At 30.8% G+C, this 23163-nt stretch overlaps 1 protein-coding gene across 2 annotated transcripts in view; it reads left to right on the top strand.

Moving 5' to 3' along the window:
* Window positions 1-1837: 1837 nt before the first annotated feature.
* Window positions 1838-23163, top strand: part of Fhos (Formin homology 2 domain containing) — a 48099-nt gene continuing 26773 nt past the window's right edge. For both annotated transcript variants that reach the window (XM_035080702.1, XM_035080703.1), the window contains exons 1-3: window positions 1838-2086; window positions 3279-3836; window positions 19172-19281. In XM_035080702.1, the coding sequence (XP_034936593.1) occupies window positions 3672-3836; window positions 19172-19281 (275 nt within the window). In that variant the 5' untranslated portion in view covers window positions 1838-2086; window positions 3279-3671. The remainder of the gene's footprint in view (window positions 2087-3278; window positions 3837-19171; window positions 19282-23163) is intronic.

Below are 23163 nucleotides of genomic sequence, written 5' to 3'. Positions count from 1 at the left end.
ATGTTGCGAGCATAAAGAACATTTTGTATTCATAGTCGATGTATATACGAATAATATGCATATTTTGAATTGTAGAAACTTCGGACGAGAATTCGGAATGTGAGGAGATAGATGTTGCCAAAGTTATAATCCATGACAGCACACCGAAAACTCCAGTAATTCAGCGACGAGGAAGGTACGTTTAACCGTAACTAAATTGCCTGTGTCCTACTCACGAGAGAAGAGAATGAGAAGAATACTTCCACTATAGTATTGCAGCCTTGTCAAGTTGGTTGCAGACTAAAGTTGTATCTAAATCCTGACCAAATGCATTTCTATATCTCTGTTACAGAGACAAAGAGAGACCACAACCAGACGGCTACATTCCAGTAAGTACTCTTTGTAAACGTTATCATTTTCATTTTCTTTGATATCTTACTGCTCTTATATACTGCAATTGCGATTCAAATAAATATCCTCCAATGTTGTTGCTGCTTGTTCTAAATGAACATTTTAATTCTGTTAAGCTCGAACTTTATTCAAAAAGTTATTACATAGATTTTTCGAATTATTTTTTTCTTTATGTCACTTTGGAATGTCTTACATATTTTGTTGAAAATACAACTGTCTGCTGTTACCTGAACATAATGATTACAAAGAAAACGAAGAATCTCACTTGAAATCCAAAAACAAAAGCCGATTCGCGTGGGGAACAAAGTCGACAGGCTGAAGAGAGTGGTGGGTGTGTAAGCTAGGTAGTATTATTATTGTTTATCGGGGCAGAAAAGAAAGGAGAGAAAAGTGCAAACGGCTTTAGTTTCCTCCTCTGTTTAATTTTTTTTTTCTAATAGACGAGTTTTGCAAACAAAAGCGATTCATGAGCTGCCAGACGTGGTTCTATTCTCCCCTTATTTTATTTCTATTTTTTTTTTTTACTCGAATTAATATGCTATGTTTGTATTCTCCAGCTTAGTAAAGACAATAGGGACATCAGGGTGAGTTACGCAATAACTACATCGTTTCATCTCGCCTACTGTACAATCATTAGAATAGTATATGTGCACATTGAATCATTTAATTATTATTATTTTTCGTTTTTAAATAGTCATTTTTTTTGTCTTTATTAAAAAAAATGTAATTTATTTATATTTTTAAAATTATTTTTATATTTCGTAGACAATGTAATATTTAATAAATTTTATTTCATATAGTTTTAACTTTCCACTTAACGACAAAAGTACTTTTATACTCATACGAGTCTTCGTATCATGAAAGAGATGCGAATTTCCGTCGTTGAAGGTTCTCTTGCACGTGTGTTGACTATGGTACACATATAATAGAAATAGGACAAAAAAGAGATAAACTTTTCCCCGAGGACCGAGTCGAAGTGTTTTCGACAAAAGAATTTTCTACTTTGTAAAGTGAACAGAGTATATTAACCGTGTCTGATGCTACACATTTTTATTTTTACCTTTGTATAAAGGCACGTACTTATTATTATGATTTCATACAATGAAAAATTTTTAATTTATCCCACAATAATAGCAGTAAAAAAATAATTAACAATTCGCACTCCAAATGACAATATATAACCTCCAAAAAGACTTGACACATTGTGGATTGTAAATACGTGAAAAAGTAATCAAAATGTTTGCGAAAGTGTTTTAAAATAAACAGTAGAAAATTTTGGAGCAAGAATGATGTAAATGAGTAATAGATTGTTTGTAGGAAATAAGATATAACTGCTTTCAATAAAACCGCGTGGGATTGTTCAAAAAATACTTAAGGGTGGGGGAGTAGTGGTGGCGCTGTAATCGGTGGAGTCGACAGGTGTCTGCAAGGCTCAGTGTCGCGGCAGCCGCTCGCGAAGTTGGGTATAGTGTAGTAATATTGATTCTCATTTGCGCTGTGTATTTTTTAACTCAAAAATAGTGATATTAACAAACGTTAGAATTAATTGACGATATTAGTTTTAGTTAAATAGTGATACTTAAATCAGGAAATACATGAATTTACCCGAGTTTTTATTTCAACGAGCACGTGACCTTCATAGTGGTTCATTGGGAGAGGACCAATACAAAGCGCAGTCTCCGAATAAACTTAACTGGTATACGCATGCACTAAACTTGTTTATGAATATCAGTTGATGCACAGTGAATCTGGATTATTTAACTTAAAAAAAACAAAGTTTGGAATTCAAGTGTATAAATATTCCGGGGATTATTTTTATTCAAGTTGAGATTGTTTTCCGGCCGTTTTCTTCATTTGGGTTAGATAAATATCATCAGCAAGCGGAAACATTAGAGTCAGGTGTTTCAACAATGTAAATAAAGATGTTTTTTCTAAACAATTCTAGGTAATACAAAAGAAACGATAACAATGCTGTTAAAGATAATCAAAGAAGTGTTTTATTCCATTCAATTGATAAAAAGAACACAACAGGAACATGATAATAATGATTAGAGAATTGATTTAATTAATCATTGAATAAATTGATCTTTTAAATCATTTCAACATAAAAATTACTAGTTAGAGTAATTGTGAATGATTAGAAAGGGTTAAATATTAAAGTCATTTAAAAAGTAATAATCTTTGGACTTGTCTCGATTTGATCATCAGCAACCATAGGTATTTTGATCGTGCTACAGCGCAGACTCGTTTCCCCTTCTTTGATGCCGACATTCTTTCTCTTTTCTTCTTTCTTCTCTGTTTACCGGTCTCCGATTGTCTGGAGTCGGTAGCCGCCTAGCCTGGTACTTCCACTGAGAGCCTACTTGAAGTATAAAGCTTGGATCGACTCTCGTAGGCACAGGACAGGAACAATGCGAATACATAACATCCAACGAATGACGTGCCTCACACGTGTATTAGTATACTCACATATAATAGCTAGAGAAGTCAAGGAACGAGAAACCTGCTGAGCTTGCATCAATATATGAACACTTTATTTGTAAAAGTTTTCAAATATTTCTCATGATAATTGTCGTCGAGAAGAAAATTTCAAAGTAGTTATACAAGTTGTAGAGTGTTGGAAAATGTATGTATGCTGATTTATTATGAAGGGTTTGTGATTTTTATTACAGAATAATTAGTGATGAATTTACAATGTCAAAAAACAAATAATAATCATAGGTCAAGGCTGATACTTATGAAACAATCTCAATGAAACCTTACATGATTGCGTATTAAAAGCTTGTTAAATAATTTGATTGATTTTTTTTACATAATGATCCATGATTCCTAGCATCAACTGCACAACTTCTATGACACAAAAGTCATTAAAAGCTTGGCCGTTGTAGGGAAAGGCTTCACGTGTTAATCGGTACACTGTACTAGCAACATACTAGTATCAGCAACGTTGCTAAAGTGAGAGTAGTAAGGAAAAAAGCACAAAAAAGGAAAGACAAGTAAAATCGCGATAAAATACAGAGGGAGTTACGAGCGGTCGAATATAAAGAGAGCTCACGACGGGGACTCGAGCTGGCCCGCGCGGATGAAAATAAAGCAGCAACGGAGCACCTCCGCTATACGTGCCACTGTGAACCGGTTCGAGAGAAGAAGAAGAAGAACAAAATAACGCGTACGACACTTAACGTTCTTCTTCAAGAAGACGTTGTTATCCGTTGGCTTGGTTTCATCAGTTGACGACAAAACCAACGGGTATTGAGGTCGTTCGGTTTGTGGATACCGGAATGTCGTTAACTTGTAGGGTACAATACTTAAACGATGTTGATCCCTTTGCGTACGCGAGCTCATATCCAGAACCACCAAGACCGCCAGTGCACACCTTCAGTGCGACCTTGCCACTTATCAACCAGTTAGCGGCAGTGCATCGACTTCTACGAGCACCTCATAGGGTGAGTTTGCCGGTTCATTTTTCATTTAACACTTTTATCGTGGATTATTATTTTAAAATGTTATTATTTAAGTTGAGAGGATAGAAAAAAAATAAATTGGAGAAATGCAATCAGGTTAATTAGGTGAATTTAACTAAGAGAACTGGTATTGCTTCTTTTATTGGTATTTGTACAAAAATTTCATTTATTTTTTGTTTTCTTGTATCCAGTTTTTTCCTTTTTTTTCTAATCTTCTCGACTTGGGCTCTGCTGATGAGCTTGTTCGTTTAACGACAACGCCACGACCATCCGGCGTCTTCCCTCATTTCAGTGGCTAACTAATGAAATTATTTTGTCGCAAACTTGAGTCACTTAATTGAATTAAACCACTTCCGCAGATATGTCGACAAACATACATCACATATATATATATATATATATATATATATATATATATACATAAATAGCTTGTGATTTTTTTTTTCAACAAAAAAATAGATCAAAGTAAAAAGAAATTGTTGATGGAGGATTTGTGATGAATTTAATAATTTTAAAGTTTTTAAAATAAACTCATCAGTGCAACACACAAAAGAGATTACACTGCAGTATTTTATGCATACAGATTAGCAAATTTGCGGCAGGTGTACTGTACATGTAGCTGTGTATGTACACTCATGTGGAAGGAGTTGCTCCAAGGTTAATAAAGGGACCATGCTCGCTTGATATTAGGCTAACCTTGGCCAGCCTTGGCCCCTTTGTATTTCCCTTATGCAGAATATAAATACATCCAGGAAAATTTAATGTCGTCGTTGGCATTAAAAATTACATAAAATTTAGCTGAGAATTTAATTAAAGACAAAAGAGAAAAAGAAATTTTATGGTAAAAATATTTAATAAAGTATACTTTAAAAAATAATAACAAAATAAGTATGAGATATTTTCTATAAATAAATTAGTTATTTATTTCTGTTTCAATAAATGAGTATTTAGTAAAAAGATTCTTTGATAAATTTATTCTGTTTAATAAAATATCATTAAATATAATATTTACATAAAATGAACTCTCTGCAATTAGTTGAGAGCCATTTTCAATTTTAAATTGATGAGTAATGCTACTTCAATTATAAAATTCTTTCATTTCTAAAACTTGCTATTTACTTATTACATCATGCTTTACCATGGTACATGATTATTAAATTAAATATTAAAAAATTATTGGGTGAATATTAATAAATATACAGCTAGAGTATCAATTAAATTACAATTTAAAAAATTCTTTATTTCAATAAAAAAATTTTTTTACATTGTCTACTTCTCATGGACAATCATCTCATCAATTAAAAAACTTTAAGAAATAAATTTGATAAAAAAAAACTTCTCTTCTTATTACTTAAAGATGATAATTACTCGTAAAATGTTTTATTAATTTCCCATGAATTATTTCAGAGACATTTAAATTATTTTTATCAAAGTGTCTTCATTTTCACTTCTAGGTTAATTCTTCTCTATAACTTCCTTGGTGTTAGGACATATTAAGACTATCAGATACTTTGTTGTTGTACAGATGATGAAAATAGAAGAGATGAGTTATAATACATCAATTAAAACAGTAGTAATTATAGCGATGCATAATTAACGAATGAGACCAGTGAGAATAGAATATAATTTTCTGGTATCTCTGCATTGAACTAGAATGTATGTGTAATATGTTGGAAGGATCATAGATGCCGAGTACGTGTGAATACAAGGTGATAACGAGAAAAGAGGCATAAATCTGCTCCACCTCTGGTCCTGCTCTCACACACTTCATTCTGATGGCCCGTTGTGTGTGCGCACGATCATCGTGTCTAGTAAATATTTTTACAATATTTTTTTACATTACCCGGGACATATCACACCATATGCAAAAGGATCTTTTCAGCAGAAAGTATTGCTGATAAAGTCTCGTCGTGCAAATATATCCGACTCTTTCTATTAAATGTGCACTAGCTTGAAGGGAAAAATACAAACATATACATAAAATATAGGTGTATATATGTTAAATCTACTTTCGTGACTGCTTGATATTGCATTTTATTCTCGCAATAATTTGCTGGTTGGAGTTATTTTATTTATTCATTGAAAAATTTCTGCAAATGACAAGGAATAGGGTTGCAATGTCAAACAAATGTTTCGTTGTGTAAATTTTAGTCTCAATGATTTAACGATTTGTTTTTTATGCTGTTCATACACATGAGGAAGTAATTTTTTTTTTATTTCTAAAAAGTATTAGAGAAGAATATAAATATGGAATATGACCCAACCATAGGTCATCAATTCGTCAACTCTGACAACATTCTTACATGGATAATTAATTAGAAAAAAATAAATTTTATTGGTCCAATTAATAGTTCTCTGAGTAAGAATTATTTTTAGAATGAAACTGATTAGTTTTTTTTTTATCAAAGTAAATGAATTATTAAAAAGATGCTTGAAGAATGTAGATAGGATCCTTTTGTCTTTCATGATTGCGCATTTGAAGGAACAAAAAAATAGTGACTTTAAAGGAAAGGTAATTGGGAACTGCAAGGGAAATTTTGTAATTTGAAAGATTGTATTTTCTCCGAAAAGTTACCGCATGATTGATCACAAGTCGTAGGATGACCACAAGGCATCTTTACAATTTTATTACTTGAATAGACATAAGGATATCGCGAAAAGCTGACAAGATAAAAATGAGAGAGACAGGAAGGTTTGAAGTAAACTTCAGAGACAAGAAATTCTTGCTTCTACTAGGAGGGCCTTAAGTCGTTTAGTTGTTCTTCCTTTCTCTTTGTTCACTTCTGATGTCCTTTGTCTTGGACAGACTAAAACTATGTAACCGGATCTTCTGCTATTCAGAGATTTATCCAGCTCGTTAAGATTGAGGGCATACGAGGGTCGACCACTCTCTCGAGAGCAGTAGAGTCAATTGTGCGAGCCGAGAGTCAGAAACAATTTTTCTTTAACTGTTTTTATCAATCAATTTGTTCGCATCTTGAACACCGTTCACTCAATATTACTTTGAGAATTGTTTTTTATTCGATATCGTTCGATTTCAGTGTCTCAAGCAATTGTCTTTTCTCGCCAAAGTTAACTGAAGAGTACAAAAAATTTAAAAAGTAATTAAACTCAAACTTTCGTTATCTTTAACTTGAATTTTTCTACCATGAAAATATAGTAGATGTAATTTGAATTTTTATTAAGTAAAATTTTTTTGTTAAACTTTTATTTTATTTTTTTTTATTCGTTAAAGAAAATAACTGGAGAAGAAAAAAATAAATACAATATAAATAACATCTTTTTCTTCGAATAAATGTTCTACGCTCGGCTAATCTTTACTGTTCTCAAATCTATACAGCCGTCCTCTCGGATGCTGAGGATGTTTTATTTCCGCGTTGTTTCCTTGTTTTTGTAGTATTTTATTACGTGCAAAATGCCGACATTCACCCTTCCATGACCATGTCATTTTGAAAATAATATTTGACCATAAAAAAACTAGACAGGTGAAGAGATTTCACCTCCATGAAAGAAAAGTATCATTGAACACGAAATTGGATGACACTTGCCATTGTGATGAACAAATTTCCCGTAAAATGATCGTGCTACTGAAGAATACTCTCTGTTAAATTTTATCGAATATTTCTCGACTTTTAAAGAGCTACATAATATAAAAAAATTTTACAAAAAAAAAAAATGAAATAATTAGAACAAAAAAAAAGAAAAAAGTTGTCTAGTGTAAATGAGAATTTTTCAAAGCATCTGATGAAGCTTTGTAAAGCTTTCAAAAAAATTCTGTGTAGAATGAAAATTATTCCTGGATGTTGAATAAAAGTATATTATGAAGAATAAAAATGGGCATAATAGTGAAGACGATTATGCCAGTCAATCATTGAAGCTTAACATGAAAAAGAAAAGTGGAAGAATGAAACGTCGATGGCAAAGTTAGCATTGACGTCACAGGCCAATAAAACTGTTGTCCCGTTAAATGCCAACACCAGATGTGAGCTTCTCATCCCAAGGGGACCTTTCCACTCTTCTCATCATCAACATTCGACCCAGAATGACCTCTTTTATTTATTTATTTTTTTCGTATTATTCTATCGAATACTAGTTCACCAGCTGAAGCAAAAAGCTCTCCATATTCTGTTATTTAAAACAAAATCTTCAATTTTGTGATTTTAATACGTTGAATTAATTATATGTCTTTCTTTTTTGTCGTTTAAAATAACTTTAAAAATTTTTTTTTGAACCAGACTTAATGAATGGTAACAGTCTTAAAATTTGCATTGTATACTTAATATGACAGTAAATCAAGAAGTCGTGCAGGGCTTTGAAATGTGTCAAGCAACGTCACAGGAAGTTAGTAGTTAATCTCCAACTGTAATCTTATTTCTACTAATTGGCTGATAGGAAATTGCGATAATATTTTAAATGTATCCAAGTCATTTAAACAAGAAATTGTATATTATTAAAAAATATTTATTACTTCTGTAATTTATCTGTCTATGCTGCTTAAAAAAAATACATACAAAGACTCGAGTACATATAGACTCGTTAAATCTGCACAAAATAATTTTTTGCTACTTTCTTTCTTTTCTGCAGTGGTTTTTTTTTTTTTACCAATTAAACAATAATCATGCCCGTAATTTCACTGAATTGTATTAAAAAAATCAAGTGTAGTAAATAAGTTAAAATCTTTTCGTTGTTTTTTTTGTTTTCTCTGGAGATTTACTCCAGGCTCTCGTTCCCATTCTCTTCTATTATTAAAGATAAAAAAATGAAATTAAAAGGAAAAAATATTCATCGTATTATTTCATTTAAATAAACAATTTTCAAATATTAGTTTAAATGAAAAAAAAAGAACAATAATGAAGATAGTATCAGTTTAAATTCAAAAAAAAAAAAAGTAAATTGGGTTTCACTCGTAAAACGAATACAACACGTGTGGCTACAATCTCACGTGTTTCAAGTTTATTTATTGAAGTGACCTGGTTTAAAGTTCACGAGTTTGGTCGAACGAGAATCATGTTGGTACACATCCTTAGTCTGTAACACGTACGTACATGATTTTAAAAAGAATCGAAAAACTTATGAGTTCAACAAAGTCACATAGTTTGGAGTGACGAATAGTTATTTGTTTGATTTGTAGTCATTCATATATCTCTGATATTCTCTTGAGAACATTTCACTAAATTGATTATTATCAAAACAATTCTTGAACAAAGTTTAAGTCAAAGGGATGTAACTAAAAATTAGATGTGCAAGGTCGTGAACATAAGATCAAATGAGTTGTCGAATAGTTTGTAAGATATATAGAAATGCGAAAAGGGACGCGCGTTTCACTTGGCCAGAAGTTTCGTTATAGTTCGCTCGACTCGATCTCTGGAAAATTGGATACGTGATGCGACTGCTCGGAATTTTCGCGAGTTTACGAGAGTACACGAGAGAAAGGCCATGTGGTTCACTGCATCGTAAGAATTTGTGTTTTTCAGCTCTATGTCTATGTAACCCGTGAATTTCTCGTAAAAATCTTGAAAGAAATAAAATCTACAATGTACCAAATGTACATATAGGTTTTTCTTGCGATCGATAATAGTAATATGATATTCAGGTCACCCTGTTAAATAACTATCAAGTAAAGCTGTCGAATATCATGCCCTGCTCTAATTTCATAGGCCATTTTGAATTGATTTGAGCAAAGTGCTGGGTTTGAAAATATTGCAGTAAGGAAGTCATTTTGAAAATTGGATAAAATGAATTTTTTCTGGAAATTTAAGTCTCATGCTTTTTTTTAATAAAATCAAATTACCTTCCCAGGTTAAGCTTTTTTTTTTTTTTTTAAAAGGATGTAACTTTCCTTCAGCATTAAAAAATAAAATTTACTCCAAAAAAAAAAAGTAAAATGTATCGACACAAAGTCTGATATTTTTTTTTTTTTTTAATACTGAAATGAAAAAAGAAATATTTTTAATCAGAATAAAATAGAACACAGTAATTGAAGACTTAATCTAACTCATTTCTTAAATCAGCTTCTCAAAGTCGTACGACTTAATACTTTTTTAAATTGCAATCAGAAAGAAATAGAGACAATCTCTGTCCTTGGGTTTGTGGATGATTTATTTGCTGGCAAATGGAACTCGACGATGTTATAATACTTTGTGAGAACTCTACGGAAATTCTTTATTCGTTTACCACTATTATAAGTACTGAAATAAGTCACTAGTATCAGTATATATTAAACAGAGTCTACCCACAAAGTTAAACTCATCAACTACAACACAACATATATCTCAGACTATCATCTCGACCACATCAAAATCCTTTGAAATTATTTCTCGCTCATATCTCGGTGTTACAAACAACAAAAAAACATCTCATATTTTGTGTTAGGAATAAGAAAAAAAAATTGAAACTATTTTTAAAAATAAGTAGGTGTAATTTTTATAAACAGGTAATATTTTTTTGCACCCTTGTTAATGGAAAAAAAATTTAGATACTAGTTTTTATGGATATAAAATATACTATGTGAGCTTAGAACGGATATACGCATAATGTGCCGGGTGTAGACAGAATACAGCCACGTGTCTGAGAATTAATGAACTAAGCAGAGAATACAATAGCTTGGGAATGCCGAGTATCTAGCTGCTTATGATGCTAATGTCGCCTCTTTGCTTTGCATCACAATTACCTCAACAGGGGAATGTTTTTCATTTTCTCACCCTTCTTACGTTTTTTGAACATAAAGAAACATCAATAGATTTTCCTCGTTACCTATTTTCGTATCTCCTTAGTATCCTACACTTTTTTGTAGCTTTTTCATTTGCACATTTATTCCTCGATAAATTTTTCATTCAATTGAAATCGCTCGCAATGAAACATTTATTGATAAAAAAGATGAATTAAACGAGACATAAATTCTTATCAAATGACAGGCGAATTTTTTGTATTGTTCAAATTATCACGAATAATAAAATGTAGAGATGCAATATTCGTTTTGCAATTTTTGTTTTTTTATCTCAAAAATAAAATTTAATTGATAAAAAAATTTTATCAATGAAATATTGTTTTAATTTCAATTGAAATTTTTCACTAAAAAATTATTTTTTTTCTTCCAATTAAAATAAATTTTCATTGCCTGGTAACACCTAAAACTCATCATTCATAATGAAAATACAAGAGAAAACATTTCATTAGAAGGAAATTGCACTACTATATTCATGAGTTTCGCAAGTTAAGGAAATTTATTCTATCTATGCATACGTATTTGCTCCAATTGAGACAATGGCATGCTGGACCACATCAGATCTCTCTTAAACATAGACATTAAATGACAGTTTTCATGTTTCTCGAGGTTCTCATTCGTTCTCGCTGATACAAACAACAGATATTAAATACGTTATTTTCAATTACGATGGTACATGTACCGCTATCATACAATGAATGTCTTATTGCCCATGTTTTCATCATGAGATCCCGCAGTGCAATATACTTAATTAGTATCACGGGTTAAGTTCACACGCGTCCCACGCGTCTTTTTAAAAACAACTACCAAGACTAGAAAAAGATCAACTTATTTATACTTGCAATGTGTAACAATTGTCGTGATTAACTGTATCGTTGTCATAAGTCTTCTAATTATCAACAATTGATGTCATGTTCACCATTCAGTTGATTTAGTTATAAATATTTTATTGCTCTTAATAACACGTACGTCAAGGTGAAAATGACACTTCCTGCTATTATTCTATTTTGAATGAAATATTACATTCGATGGATGAACACAACATTGAGGTCTTTGATCCCAAGTTTCGTTACGAATGATTGAACCGCGCATCTCGTTCCGTAAAGTCAACCGTAACGTCCTAGATGTCATAACTTAAATATATATAACTTGAAATTTTTGCAAACTTCTCTTAAATTGAATGTTTGGTGTATTTTTAACTCGAACTCTGGGAAACTCTGTAGACATCAGAAAAATTAATGATCATCATCATGAATTGTTAAAAGATGTTTTCTTTTTTTTTTTTACAAATTTATATAAATGGAAACATAAATAACACTGTACCAAGTCTTGTTCAAGCCTATATCACATTCTTGTTTCTTTTATAAACTTTTAACAATTCTATTACCGGTAATAAAATTTCACTCAAGTAAGTTGAGAAAAGTACATATAAATAAAACTCCAAAAACTCTCTTGAAATGAGTATAAAGTTCACTTTTCTGTAGCGTAGAGTAGCTTTTGCACATCAATTTTATCGAGGTAGATAATTTATAAAACTGCTACCGCAATTTCCTCTGGGCGTCATTTACTAACCACAGCATTAATCTACAGCTGCCTCGAAAACTTTTCCTGTCTTCTTTTAGATTTTCTGTCAAGGTGTCTGATTAATATTAAGACGTTTCGATTAACTTTGAATATATTTTTACAAATTAACAAAATTATTCATACATCTTCTTAAAACGGAGTTTGTACCGTTGAGTTTCATTAAACTTATGCTAAATAATGGATGGAATTTATTATTTCCTAATAGATTAAAATGAATAATCAACTATGATGGATATGTCCATGTGATTATCATTGAAGAGGCGTATGTGAGTAGGTTTCAAGCGATTATGTGCTATTGAATTATTGTAATTAATCTTGCGTTTACGATTTTACAATGTTTCTGACAACATCATCATGAAATTCTTCGGGCTATTCATGATATTTATTATACGGTAATTATTCTCAATAATTGATGGTAGGACGTTGACTTTAGTTGAAATAGGAATTGCAGAAATATTTTTTTAACAGAACAAACCAAAAGCAAAGATAAAATTACAAAGTGTTTTATCAACATTGCAATTTCTCTGAAATATTTTGTAATTTTGGTGCTGCACTGCTTGATTTTTATCTTTCAAATTTTTTTCCGTTCAATTTCTGATTCACTAGAAATCCAGTGAAAAATTATCCTCATTCTCGTCTTTGTTATTTATTTTTTTCCGTGAATATTACGATTGATGTAATTTATTTTTTTCCTCGTTATTTCTTTTCATGTTGAGAATTTTTTCATTTAAAATTAATCGTTTTATTGCTGGCACTGATCTAAATCCGGTGTTAGAATGTATGTGTGTCTTTATTATGTCAATAAGTTGTAGAGAATTTATTCAAGAGGAGCTTCTGGAGTGAAACTGGAGCCACGCGAATCGCGTAAAACAAGTCCACATATCAGCGGCGTGTATTGTGTTGAATATGACCTCTACTCCTTGCTTCTTGTCTCGTCTCGAGTGCCTTTCGTCTCTCGTCACACGTTCTCACAATTTTTTACCTCGACAGTCGTGTTACCCTCCGTTTACTTGAACGACTCGCAGTTACAGTCGAGGCACGAAAATTGAGCTGTTAAATTCCACCATTTTTTCCCTTCTTCCGTATCCTCTTTACTTTCAGAATAATGTTCGACGGCCACCTAACGTAATCTTGCGTGCCAATTAACTTTATATACCACACTAGAGAATAATTTTATGCAATTACAAACACGTCAGTGTACATAAACTAAATGATAATCATTTCATATATTTTTTTTTTATACCTGTTTCATGTGCGTTTTTAAATTTTTGTGTCTGAATTAAAACACTATTTAGCCATGTTTTTAAATGTAAGTTAAAGAGGAAATAATGATAATAAAAAATAAATAAATAAATGTTATTTTTTTCTGAAAGAATATTTTTACTATTAGTAATTAAAATTCGAATGAAACTTTAATTGAAAAACATTTAGTTTCGAAGTGAGAGTTAATTAAAAATGAAAAATACTCTGAGTTGCCAAATAAATAATTAATGACGATCATTTAGTCTTTAAACTTACTTAGAATAAATTATGAATAAAGATGAATTTATAAATATTTTAGTTAAGAATGAATAATTAAAAGTTGATACATTTTTTATTTTTATCGAGTAAACTGACATATTTAATTATACAAGTATATTCTATAAAATAATTAAGATTGATTTAATTCTTACTCCAATTTAATTATACTATAATTGATGAATTAAAATTAAACTTTTATTTTAAATCTTCTTTTCTCTCTAAAATCTAACGGAAAAGTGTCTTCTCAGAGGAAAATCTTCTGGCTTGTCACAAAAATCTCTCCAATGATATTGATTATTTTATTTTTATTCCTTTTTTTGTGATAAAAATCGAATCTTTTTGGTGAACTAAACTCTTAAATGAAATTGATATCACTTTTACACTCGATTCGATTCTTCAGCAAAATTAATTATTGATTACCAGCTACCTCTAAAATATTTAACCGATAAATTATTCGAAAATTATGAACAAACCCTCAGTAGAATAAATAATAAACCAGCTAGTAAAATATTCATGTTAATTCTAAAGTAGATGATCAAAATTCCAGAGCATGAAATACTTGAATGATATCACAAAGGAGAAAAATTTTCATAAAATTTAATAACGATACATTTTGAAAATACATTATATAGCTTCTCGATGTTCAAATTTTCCATAACAAGATACTTTTTCTTATATCTTCTTTGAGCAACTAGATTTTTGTTCATTCTCATTCTGCTACGAACCAACTTTCGATCGTATTTATTCTCGAAACCTCTTCTTTCTACCGCCTTTTTCTATTACCTTTTCTCTGTTGACTTGTAGCTTCACGTAAAATACATTCAGCTTGCCTGTGAATTCCCACCTCTTTAGTTTTTCTTTTTCACCCTCGATTTCTCGCATCGTCTGTTACCTCGTAACAGCCAGGGTCAGACGAAAAGAATACATCGTTCCATCACTGCGCCACCAGGGATGCTCCTCTCTTACCTCACGTTTCCCTGCGGCCGTTAAGAAGCAACCAAAAACCAACTGAGTTTCAAGATGAAATGTCTTCCTTACTTATCAATCCGTTTTTTATTTATTACCGCAATCATATATACATTGTTCACGAATAATAATAAAAATGTATCCAGTTTATTTTGATGATTATTGTTGTTGAAGATAAAAGAAAGAAAAGAATGAAATGCATACGGTGGTGATGAGATTGCGGAATTCATTTATTAGGTAAAGTTTATTAAAACGATTGTCGTCAAATGAAAAAGCAGCGATATTATGTGGCACAAACATCATTTAAAATCTGACCGCTTCGTTTATTCGTAATTCTACGCTATACTATACGTATAAATGCCTATAATAAATAACAGAGTGGTGGAGTTTTGTTACGATTCGACGCGTTGAAATATTGGTGAGTAAACATAAACGACCGGCCGCTTTTCCGGTTTTACTCTCGCACGTACAATACTATGTTGCGTGTGTGCTCAAATAACTTTTACAGGGTTGAAATAATATTTTTTTCTCGTTCTCAAAATGTCTGTGAGTAAGATTGGATATATTGCAGTCAGACGAAATATCCAAACCCACAATCATTCCAGTGACTTATTGATCAATTAAAACACTGAACACATTATATAATTTTTTTTCTGGTTTTTAGGCTTTTAACTTTTAATTGAACTTTATGCTACAATCAATGCTTTAAACGATAACGAAAACTCATAAATGAACAATTCACTACATCAACCAAGTGAACATATCAATAATTTGCTAAATTCATCAATTTTACAACAATTATTTTTAAATGACTTTTCACTTTGATCGCTAGAAAGACATTTTTTTTATTGCTTCTATACATTGTGAACATTGACACGAGTTTATTCACCTAAAATATAGATGCTACAGAAATTAAATTAACTGCTATATTGATAGAAAAATTGATTGTATCATAATGAATTGATTGCATTGAAATGGTTATTAACACCATAAATAATTAGCAAGTGTTTATGAAAGCTTTAATAATTGAAATAAAATGAATTATTTATCAACAACTAATTCCACTAAGTCTTGTTAGTTTCAAACAGCCAATTATTTTCACCAGAATAGATATGAGTTCAAAATTCAGTCACATTTCATCCAGCAACCTCAATAAGTGTCCTGTTAGAAATCCTCATATAAAGTCATATTCACTTTTGCCAACATATTTATGCCGCAAGTTACTTAATATTGTACGTAGTACATATTATTCTTATTTTATATGGATAAGGGCAGAGGTAAATAGATATACAGAGGTGTACAACGAAGCAGCAAAAGCATGCAGAAGTGTTGAAGCTGAGTTTAATGCCGAACATTACTATACCAACACACCCGGATCCTTTCATGACCCTAATGGGAAAGCTCACTGGTTTCTTCCTTCTTGCTTGACCCTATGCCATCCCTTTCTCACATTTTCTATAAATACAGATATACGCCAAGTGCCACGATACCCTAGTGTAACAGTGTGGCTAACTTATAGTATCAAATAGCTTGTGCTATACACCCACAGATACTTGGTTAACTAAGGCGTCCAATATCCCCCATCCACTTTCCACATCCTTCTATACCTTCAATACATCCGCAATAAAACTGTTATCAGTTTCGTACTCTGAAACCGCCCCAATACTAATAATGATTCTATACGGATTATTGGTACTTATAGATAGTGGAATTTACTCAATCATAATCATTTGAAAAAATTTTAAAAAATTTATCCATTTATTGTTACACAACTATTTATAATAAATATATATACATGTGTACGTATATTTATTATAGTGGCTCGGCAATAATAATAAATTTATAGGCAAACATGACGTCATCACTTGTCCGAGCACTTTCTCTGTCGTGCCAATGCACCCGCGACATAGCACATTTATGCATCACACGTACTCACGTTTACTTGGAGAAAAAGAAACAATGATAGTAGGTAGTTTCTGTTTTTACACATTTATGCATTGCTCGTTAACCGCATTTATCAAATCGTCTACCGTATCCTACTTATTATAAACGTTTCGTTCGTTTTATCTATTGGGATTCTGTCATCTTTTCATTATTAATTTGCAGTTATGAATTATTAATAGTTTCATCACGATGATAATAATATAATATCCACGCTTTGCACTTTGAATATTTTAGATCCATTAATTACAACTATTCAATAGATTAGCATATTGCTAGAGAATAAATAGAATCATAAAACATACATTGCTCCAAAATATTAAATTATATTTTTTTCTTTTTTCTTTATGTATGAAGTGAAAATTATTCCAACATGATCGTGGATTGAATTAAATAGAAATCTGTCGAAATAAAAATTTCATTTGGTTGGATATTTAATTACAGATGTAATTGCAGTAAAAAAAAGTTTTGCAAATCGGTTAATAGCTTTAAAAAAAAAGAATTTATACTGAACGGAAACTAATAGTTTTAATTATATGGATGGATAGGATAATCATCATCATCATTATATCATTTTCAATTAATGTATGCTTGATTTTACTTTCACGACGCTTTCTTATGCCAATGTTACTTGCACTTGTGATTGCACTCAAGCATTAAGTGTGCATGTAGCATGACTGCAAATGTGGAAAAAAAAATATGATGATAATATTATGTATATGTGTCATATTTTCAGAATCATAAGCGTGTAGTATACACTTCTTTATGATGATGATAAGAAAAATTTTCATTTACTCTTTGTGTTTAAACAAGCTTACTTATCTCTTGCTCGTTATCCAAACTGATTCATAATATTAATCACTTGACTGCACTTTTATCATGTTATTTAATTAGTTTATAACTGGCTATGATTTAAAATTACATTTAATTGAATTATTATATCTCGATGAATATTACATTATTTCAAAGTTTTTTTTTTTATAAATAATTAATCATAAAAGAAGAAAGGTAACTTTAACAAAAATTCTTTTCATTTCTTTTAATATGAAATATTCTAAAATTTTCATCTAGTCTCGAATAATTATAGAAAAAATTCTTTGTCTTATTTTACTCGCCATGACCTACATTTTCATGACAAAGAACTTGTATATAATTATTACAACTTCTGGAAGTAACAATAAACTAAAACATTAATTATTTTTTAATCGTTATTTTTTTTTTTTACCAGGGTCTTTTCATTTATTTATTACGTCTTTAAATCATTGTTTTTTTTTAAAAAATTTTATTTGCTTTTTATTCTGAGAGAAAGCTAATTAGATGTCTGATCGTAATATTTAGCTAATCCATTCTATAATTGTTGTTCCATCAACTATTCTAATTACGTGAAACAGTCTTAATTCCCGCGAATTGAAGTAATGCATTCGAGATCGAGAATAGTAGGTTCAAAGGATAGGGAGTTTAATATGAATATTATTACATAACGGTTCGACCGTGATGCATCTCTCTAGTATTTTCTACGAAATTACGAAAAGCAGAATGTAAGGAAATATATAACCCACTCGACTTGTAACACATAAGAGCACGTACACACATTATATTTAAGCACATACTATTTACGATTAAGCTGCCCAACCAAAACTATTTTAAAGCCGAAATTTTTAGAAATATGGGTCATCATCTAGTCATCTTCCTCTTTCTTTTGCTGCTTAGTATGAAGATATTGAATTTCTTGATGACTCATTCAACATTATTTTCAAATAATTCCTTAAATTCTTTTATCTATTTTATTTTTATTTTTTATACATCGTAAAAATTGGATGACATTAGAAGATGTGTGTATGTTTTTTTTTCTCTGAATTAACCAAGATTGACAAATATCTTCTTCTGTGACGGGTAAATTTAATTTCATCACTGCATCTATATAATACCAATCGATCTACTTGCAACTGGTAAAAAAGTTGATTGATTGTCCTCGACCACTATAACCACATTTCAATATAAAAAGTTGCCACGGGAGTGATCGTACAATTTGTGGTCTGGCTTCTTTTTGGTTTACAATTTTGTAAAATATAAGACATTGTGACAATGCATGGGAAATAATTGGAAACATTTCTCTTGTTGAATACAACCAGACAGATTTATTTAACAATAACACTTGACAATAAAGAATAATATTTTTCTTCTTGGAAATATCAAACATCCTAATGGTTGAATGATTTAAAAATTTGAAGGAAACTTCAACATCTGTGGCTTTCAAATTCTATTTATTAATGGGAATTCTATTAATCGGAATGCTTTACAACTTTTTTTTTAAAATGACTAATCGATAATAAACTCGACCAGGTTATATTTTTTATTCAACAAAGTTACACAGAATAATAATTTTATTTATCTTAATATTTTATTTCATTTAATTTGTAAAAATAAATATTAGTTTGCTCTTAAAGAATCAAATAATTATCAATAAATATTTATTCAAGTTTATAAAATATTGAATTGTAAATTCTTAAATTAAATAAATAAATCATTTAATATACAATGTACATAAAAAATAATCCTAATTGAATAATTTCTTTTCCAGCTGGATGACACAGCACTGCAGCTCTACAAAGATGGTGACTATGGAGCTTACTTGGATCTTGAAGCATCAATCAGTGAACAGCAAGAAGAATTCGAGGGTTTCCAGACTAAGTAAGTGCATATCAAAAATGATTAAAATCGATACTTCTTTGGCAATGAGACAATTTAAACTTTACAGACCTTTTGGACTTTCATAAATGTAGACATATACATACAGACAATTCGTACAACAACAACAACTGAATGAGTTGAAGCACGTACAAAAGCCATTTGAGATTGAGTGTACGAATAGTAGTATAGAAAAAGTATGAAGACATATAGATTGTGTGTATAGCAGTGTACTTTCCGTTCTTCAGTAACAAGTTTTTTTTACCGATTCTTTCTCAGATCCTATAAAAATAATACCTCTCTTGTATAATTGAATCTGCAATAATATTTATTATAACTCAATTTATAGTAAGCCAAAATAATTTAATCAAAATGTTATTTTTACTAGATAAAATCATATTTTTAAGTTTATTTTTTGCTCTTCTGGTTTAATTAGTTCTTCCGAATAAGAATCGCTCAAGCGAACTAATTTTGATGTTTTAAAATCATTGCAGCCATGTCACAGTTATAATTAAAACTAGAAGTAACTCTGAAATTTTATTACAAAGACATTTCATTTAATTTTGTTCAATTCATGCTGATTTATTTTTTCAACATGTTCTTTTTAAATTTAACAAGTTCTTTTCTGGGATTTGTCTGGGACAAATTTCCCTCTGATAATGATTGATTGACAAAAAGAAATAATATTCAAAAGTATCAATATAAATTCGACAGTTCTTTTTATATTTTCATCTCTGCACACTTTATATGCTCGACTACCGCAAAATCCATGTGTCGACGATGATAAAAACGAATTTTATTTCCGGGTTCACGATACGCGGTAGTACGCACTTGTCTGGATTCACTCGCTTTCCGTTATGCAGATATACATGAAGTAGCTGGGTTTTCATAGTTGCGGTAAAAACCCACCTGACTGTTAGAATAAATGTTTGCTTCAAAATGCTTTTGCTCTAGTAAATTCCAAATTTATGGAGCCAATTTCTATTAGATATATCGTAATCATTTTTGAGTTTGTTCATGTTTGTCTGTGTGATGTCATAAAGTTACTTTTTATAGTTCTAATCTGGAATAAGGGAGGTTATTTCGTCAGCAACTATTGTTTGAAATAGCATAGAAAATTAAAACTTGATATATTGTTCATTGGAGTCGTGAAAGTATTAGTATTTTTTTTTAGATTGAATTACTTTGAGCTAATTTTAATTTTATTATAATGAGGAAAGTTGTAATGATAATCTTGTATGTCAAAAGCTGCACGAGGTTTTATTAAAAATTTTAAACAATATTAAATGACATTGCATGAATATTGAATTTTATATTCAATCATGGTTTTGATATATACAGCAGTGAATATGACCTTAGACTTATATTCATATTTGGCCCGTGAATTTTTCTTGTAATCTCTTGTTCTGTAGCTACTTACATAAATTCTTGGGAAAGATTTAATTCAATGAACTATCAAGAACAGCTGTGAGGATATTATCGCTAGCTACATAGCCTATATAAAATATCTATGTCGACATGTGAAAATGACTGAGAAAATGGAAAGTTGTTTACAAAGAGTTATAACGTTTAGAGATTTTTAAAATACCGTGATATATGGTTATATCTTTATATCACTTTTTTAGGGGTATTTTTTAATCAGTTATTTATTGTATTGTGACAAAAATCATAAAATAACATCTAGATGGTATCTAATAAATATTTCAATTTAGTTAAAAATTATGAAAAATGGCACATTCATTATTTTTATCAGAAAAAAGACAATAATGTATCACGCCAAATCAATTCAGCCAATCTGAAAAATTAATAAGATGATAAATCAACACAGTTGACGCAATATTCACAATCTCAAAGGTCAACACTACCGACTATCCACTATATAATTGAAGAAAATATATACTTGTCAAATTATAATAATAAATCTCGATCAATATATTGGCATGATGCTTTTAAAAGGGGTGTTCATAGTGGACTTTATATAAAATAGACCGTGCAGGGTCGACGGTCTAGACCCCATACCCCCTTATGCGGTCTACCTCTTTCATAAGTATTAGGTGCTCGCATGAATTATTATCATTCTCACATTACAACAACCTTCCTATATTCTCAGAAGTTTACAATAATTTTCAAGTGAAAAACTCCCCATAATCCATATATTTTATGATAAAGTGCACCTTCAAAATTTATTCTTCCCATTAAAACAATTTTTTTGCATTATATAATAAAAGCACATCCCTGTCCAATAACTCCATTGTAATTTTTTTTTCTATCTTTATTTTTTATCCATGCATAAGTGATTTTTCACATTCGAGATTTATGTACGCATTAAATCAAGTGTTAAGTAGCATAATAATACAAACACTAACACTTGTTCTACCTAGTATTTATTATTGACTTTTCAGCGATCATTAATAATAATTACAAAAAAAAAATAAATTCAAAACAAAGATATATTTCCAGCCGGAAAAAAAGGATAAAAAGAAAATAGAATCTGTGAAAGAAATACTCGCAAAAAGGCAAATAAGATGAGAAAAATGATTCATAGTAAAGTTGAAGGCGATGACCGGATATCATAATATAGTGTAGCAGTGTAAAGAGTGTTAGTGTTAGTAATGTTGATGGTAGTAGTACAGTGTGCATATACTTGTAGCTTTTCCTGTCTATCCTGTGTTTGCGACCTCTCAACCTCGCCCCCGATTCACGAAGAGATAAATCGTTCCACCGTGTCGCCTCTCGCTCGATCTATTCACGAGATATCGATTGCGCGGAAGAAAAGCAAAAGAACACGTCTCTGGATTTAGAATTGACGCTCTTTTCAATCGACAGAATGAAATACAAAGTCCATGGAGTCCAGGTTGAGGTTCTTCCGGCCAAGTTTCCTGTCACTTTTCCTTACTCGCTCTATGCGCTTACGAGCTTTTATTTCCAAGTCTAAAAATAAGATGAATGTTACCGTGATTCAGTTGCATCTACAATATTTACACAATCGATCTATTTCCAGGTCGAACAGTTAGTTGGACTCATTAAAAATCGTTAATGTAGCATCCGAGGTTTTTCATCATTCTGATGAAGTGTATGGATTGTGGTGGAGATGATAATGATGAAAAAAAGATGGGGGGAAAAAATGGAAGAAAGTGATGAATATAGTGTATGATTTTTGGCTGGGATTCATTAAGAAATAAAAAGGCTTAATGAGGAAACCAGTTAGATTGTAAGAAAGCAAGCTTAACGACCCTATCATCCACTCGGAGTGTTAAGTTGGTAAAGCGAGAAGAGTTGGAAAGAGACTCTTCTCATCATACTTGAGCGCTTTTGCGGTCGTTGATTCTTTTTCTATATAGCGATATGACTGTGGTTTTTCCCATAGAAGAATTCCAAAAGGTGAGTCGTACGTGCAGTGGCTCGCAACTCATACAGTTAGATCAAATCGACGAGAGAATATTGCTCTATAACACTTAGTGATTTGGTGTGTTATAGAACTTGTAAGAGAAATTTTTTGTCCCATCTTGACCCTCTTACAATCCACTTTCCTCCTCTATGTACACACTCTCATTTTTCAGCGTCTCATAACGTCATATTTTTTCGTCACGACACACAAAATATCGCAATCAAGTAATTAATCTTATTTTCTTCTTTTCCGCGTTATTTCTGGACATATTTCAACCTGAAATATAAATATTTATCATCAAAACTCACTACTCTCTTGTTCAGTTAATTACTTAATTATTTATTTTTGTTTGTTGGGTGACACTAGACTACTTGGAGGAAATTTTTTTTCCCCCTTCATTATGAATTCATAGTTGAAACTTTCTTTTGCTAGGATTAAGAAATTAATGACTTATGTTAGAAAAAAGGTTATGAATATTATATTAAAGCTAAAAGTAT

The sequence above is a fragment of the Chelonus insularis genome, unplaced genomic scaffold (genome assembly GCF_013357705.1).
Source record: "Chelonus insularis isolate UGA/USDA-ARS -01 unplaced genomic scaffold, ASM1335770v1 contig_310_pilon, whole genome shotgun sequence".
In the NCBI taxonomy this organism is placed as follows: Eukaryota; Metazoa; Arthropoda; class Insecta; order Hymenoptera; family Braconidae; genus Chelonus; species Chelonus insularis.
Note: the sequence above shows the minus strand (reverse complement) of the source record. Positions and strands in the feature narration are given on the sequence as shown.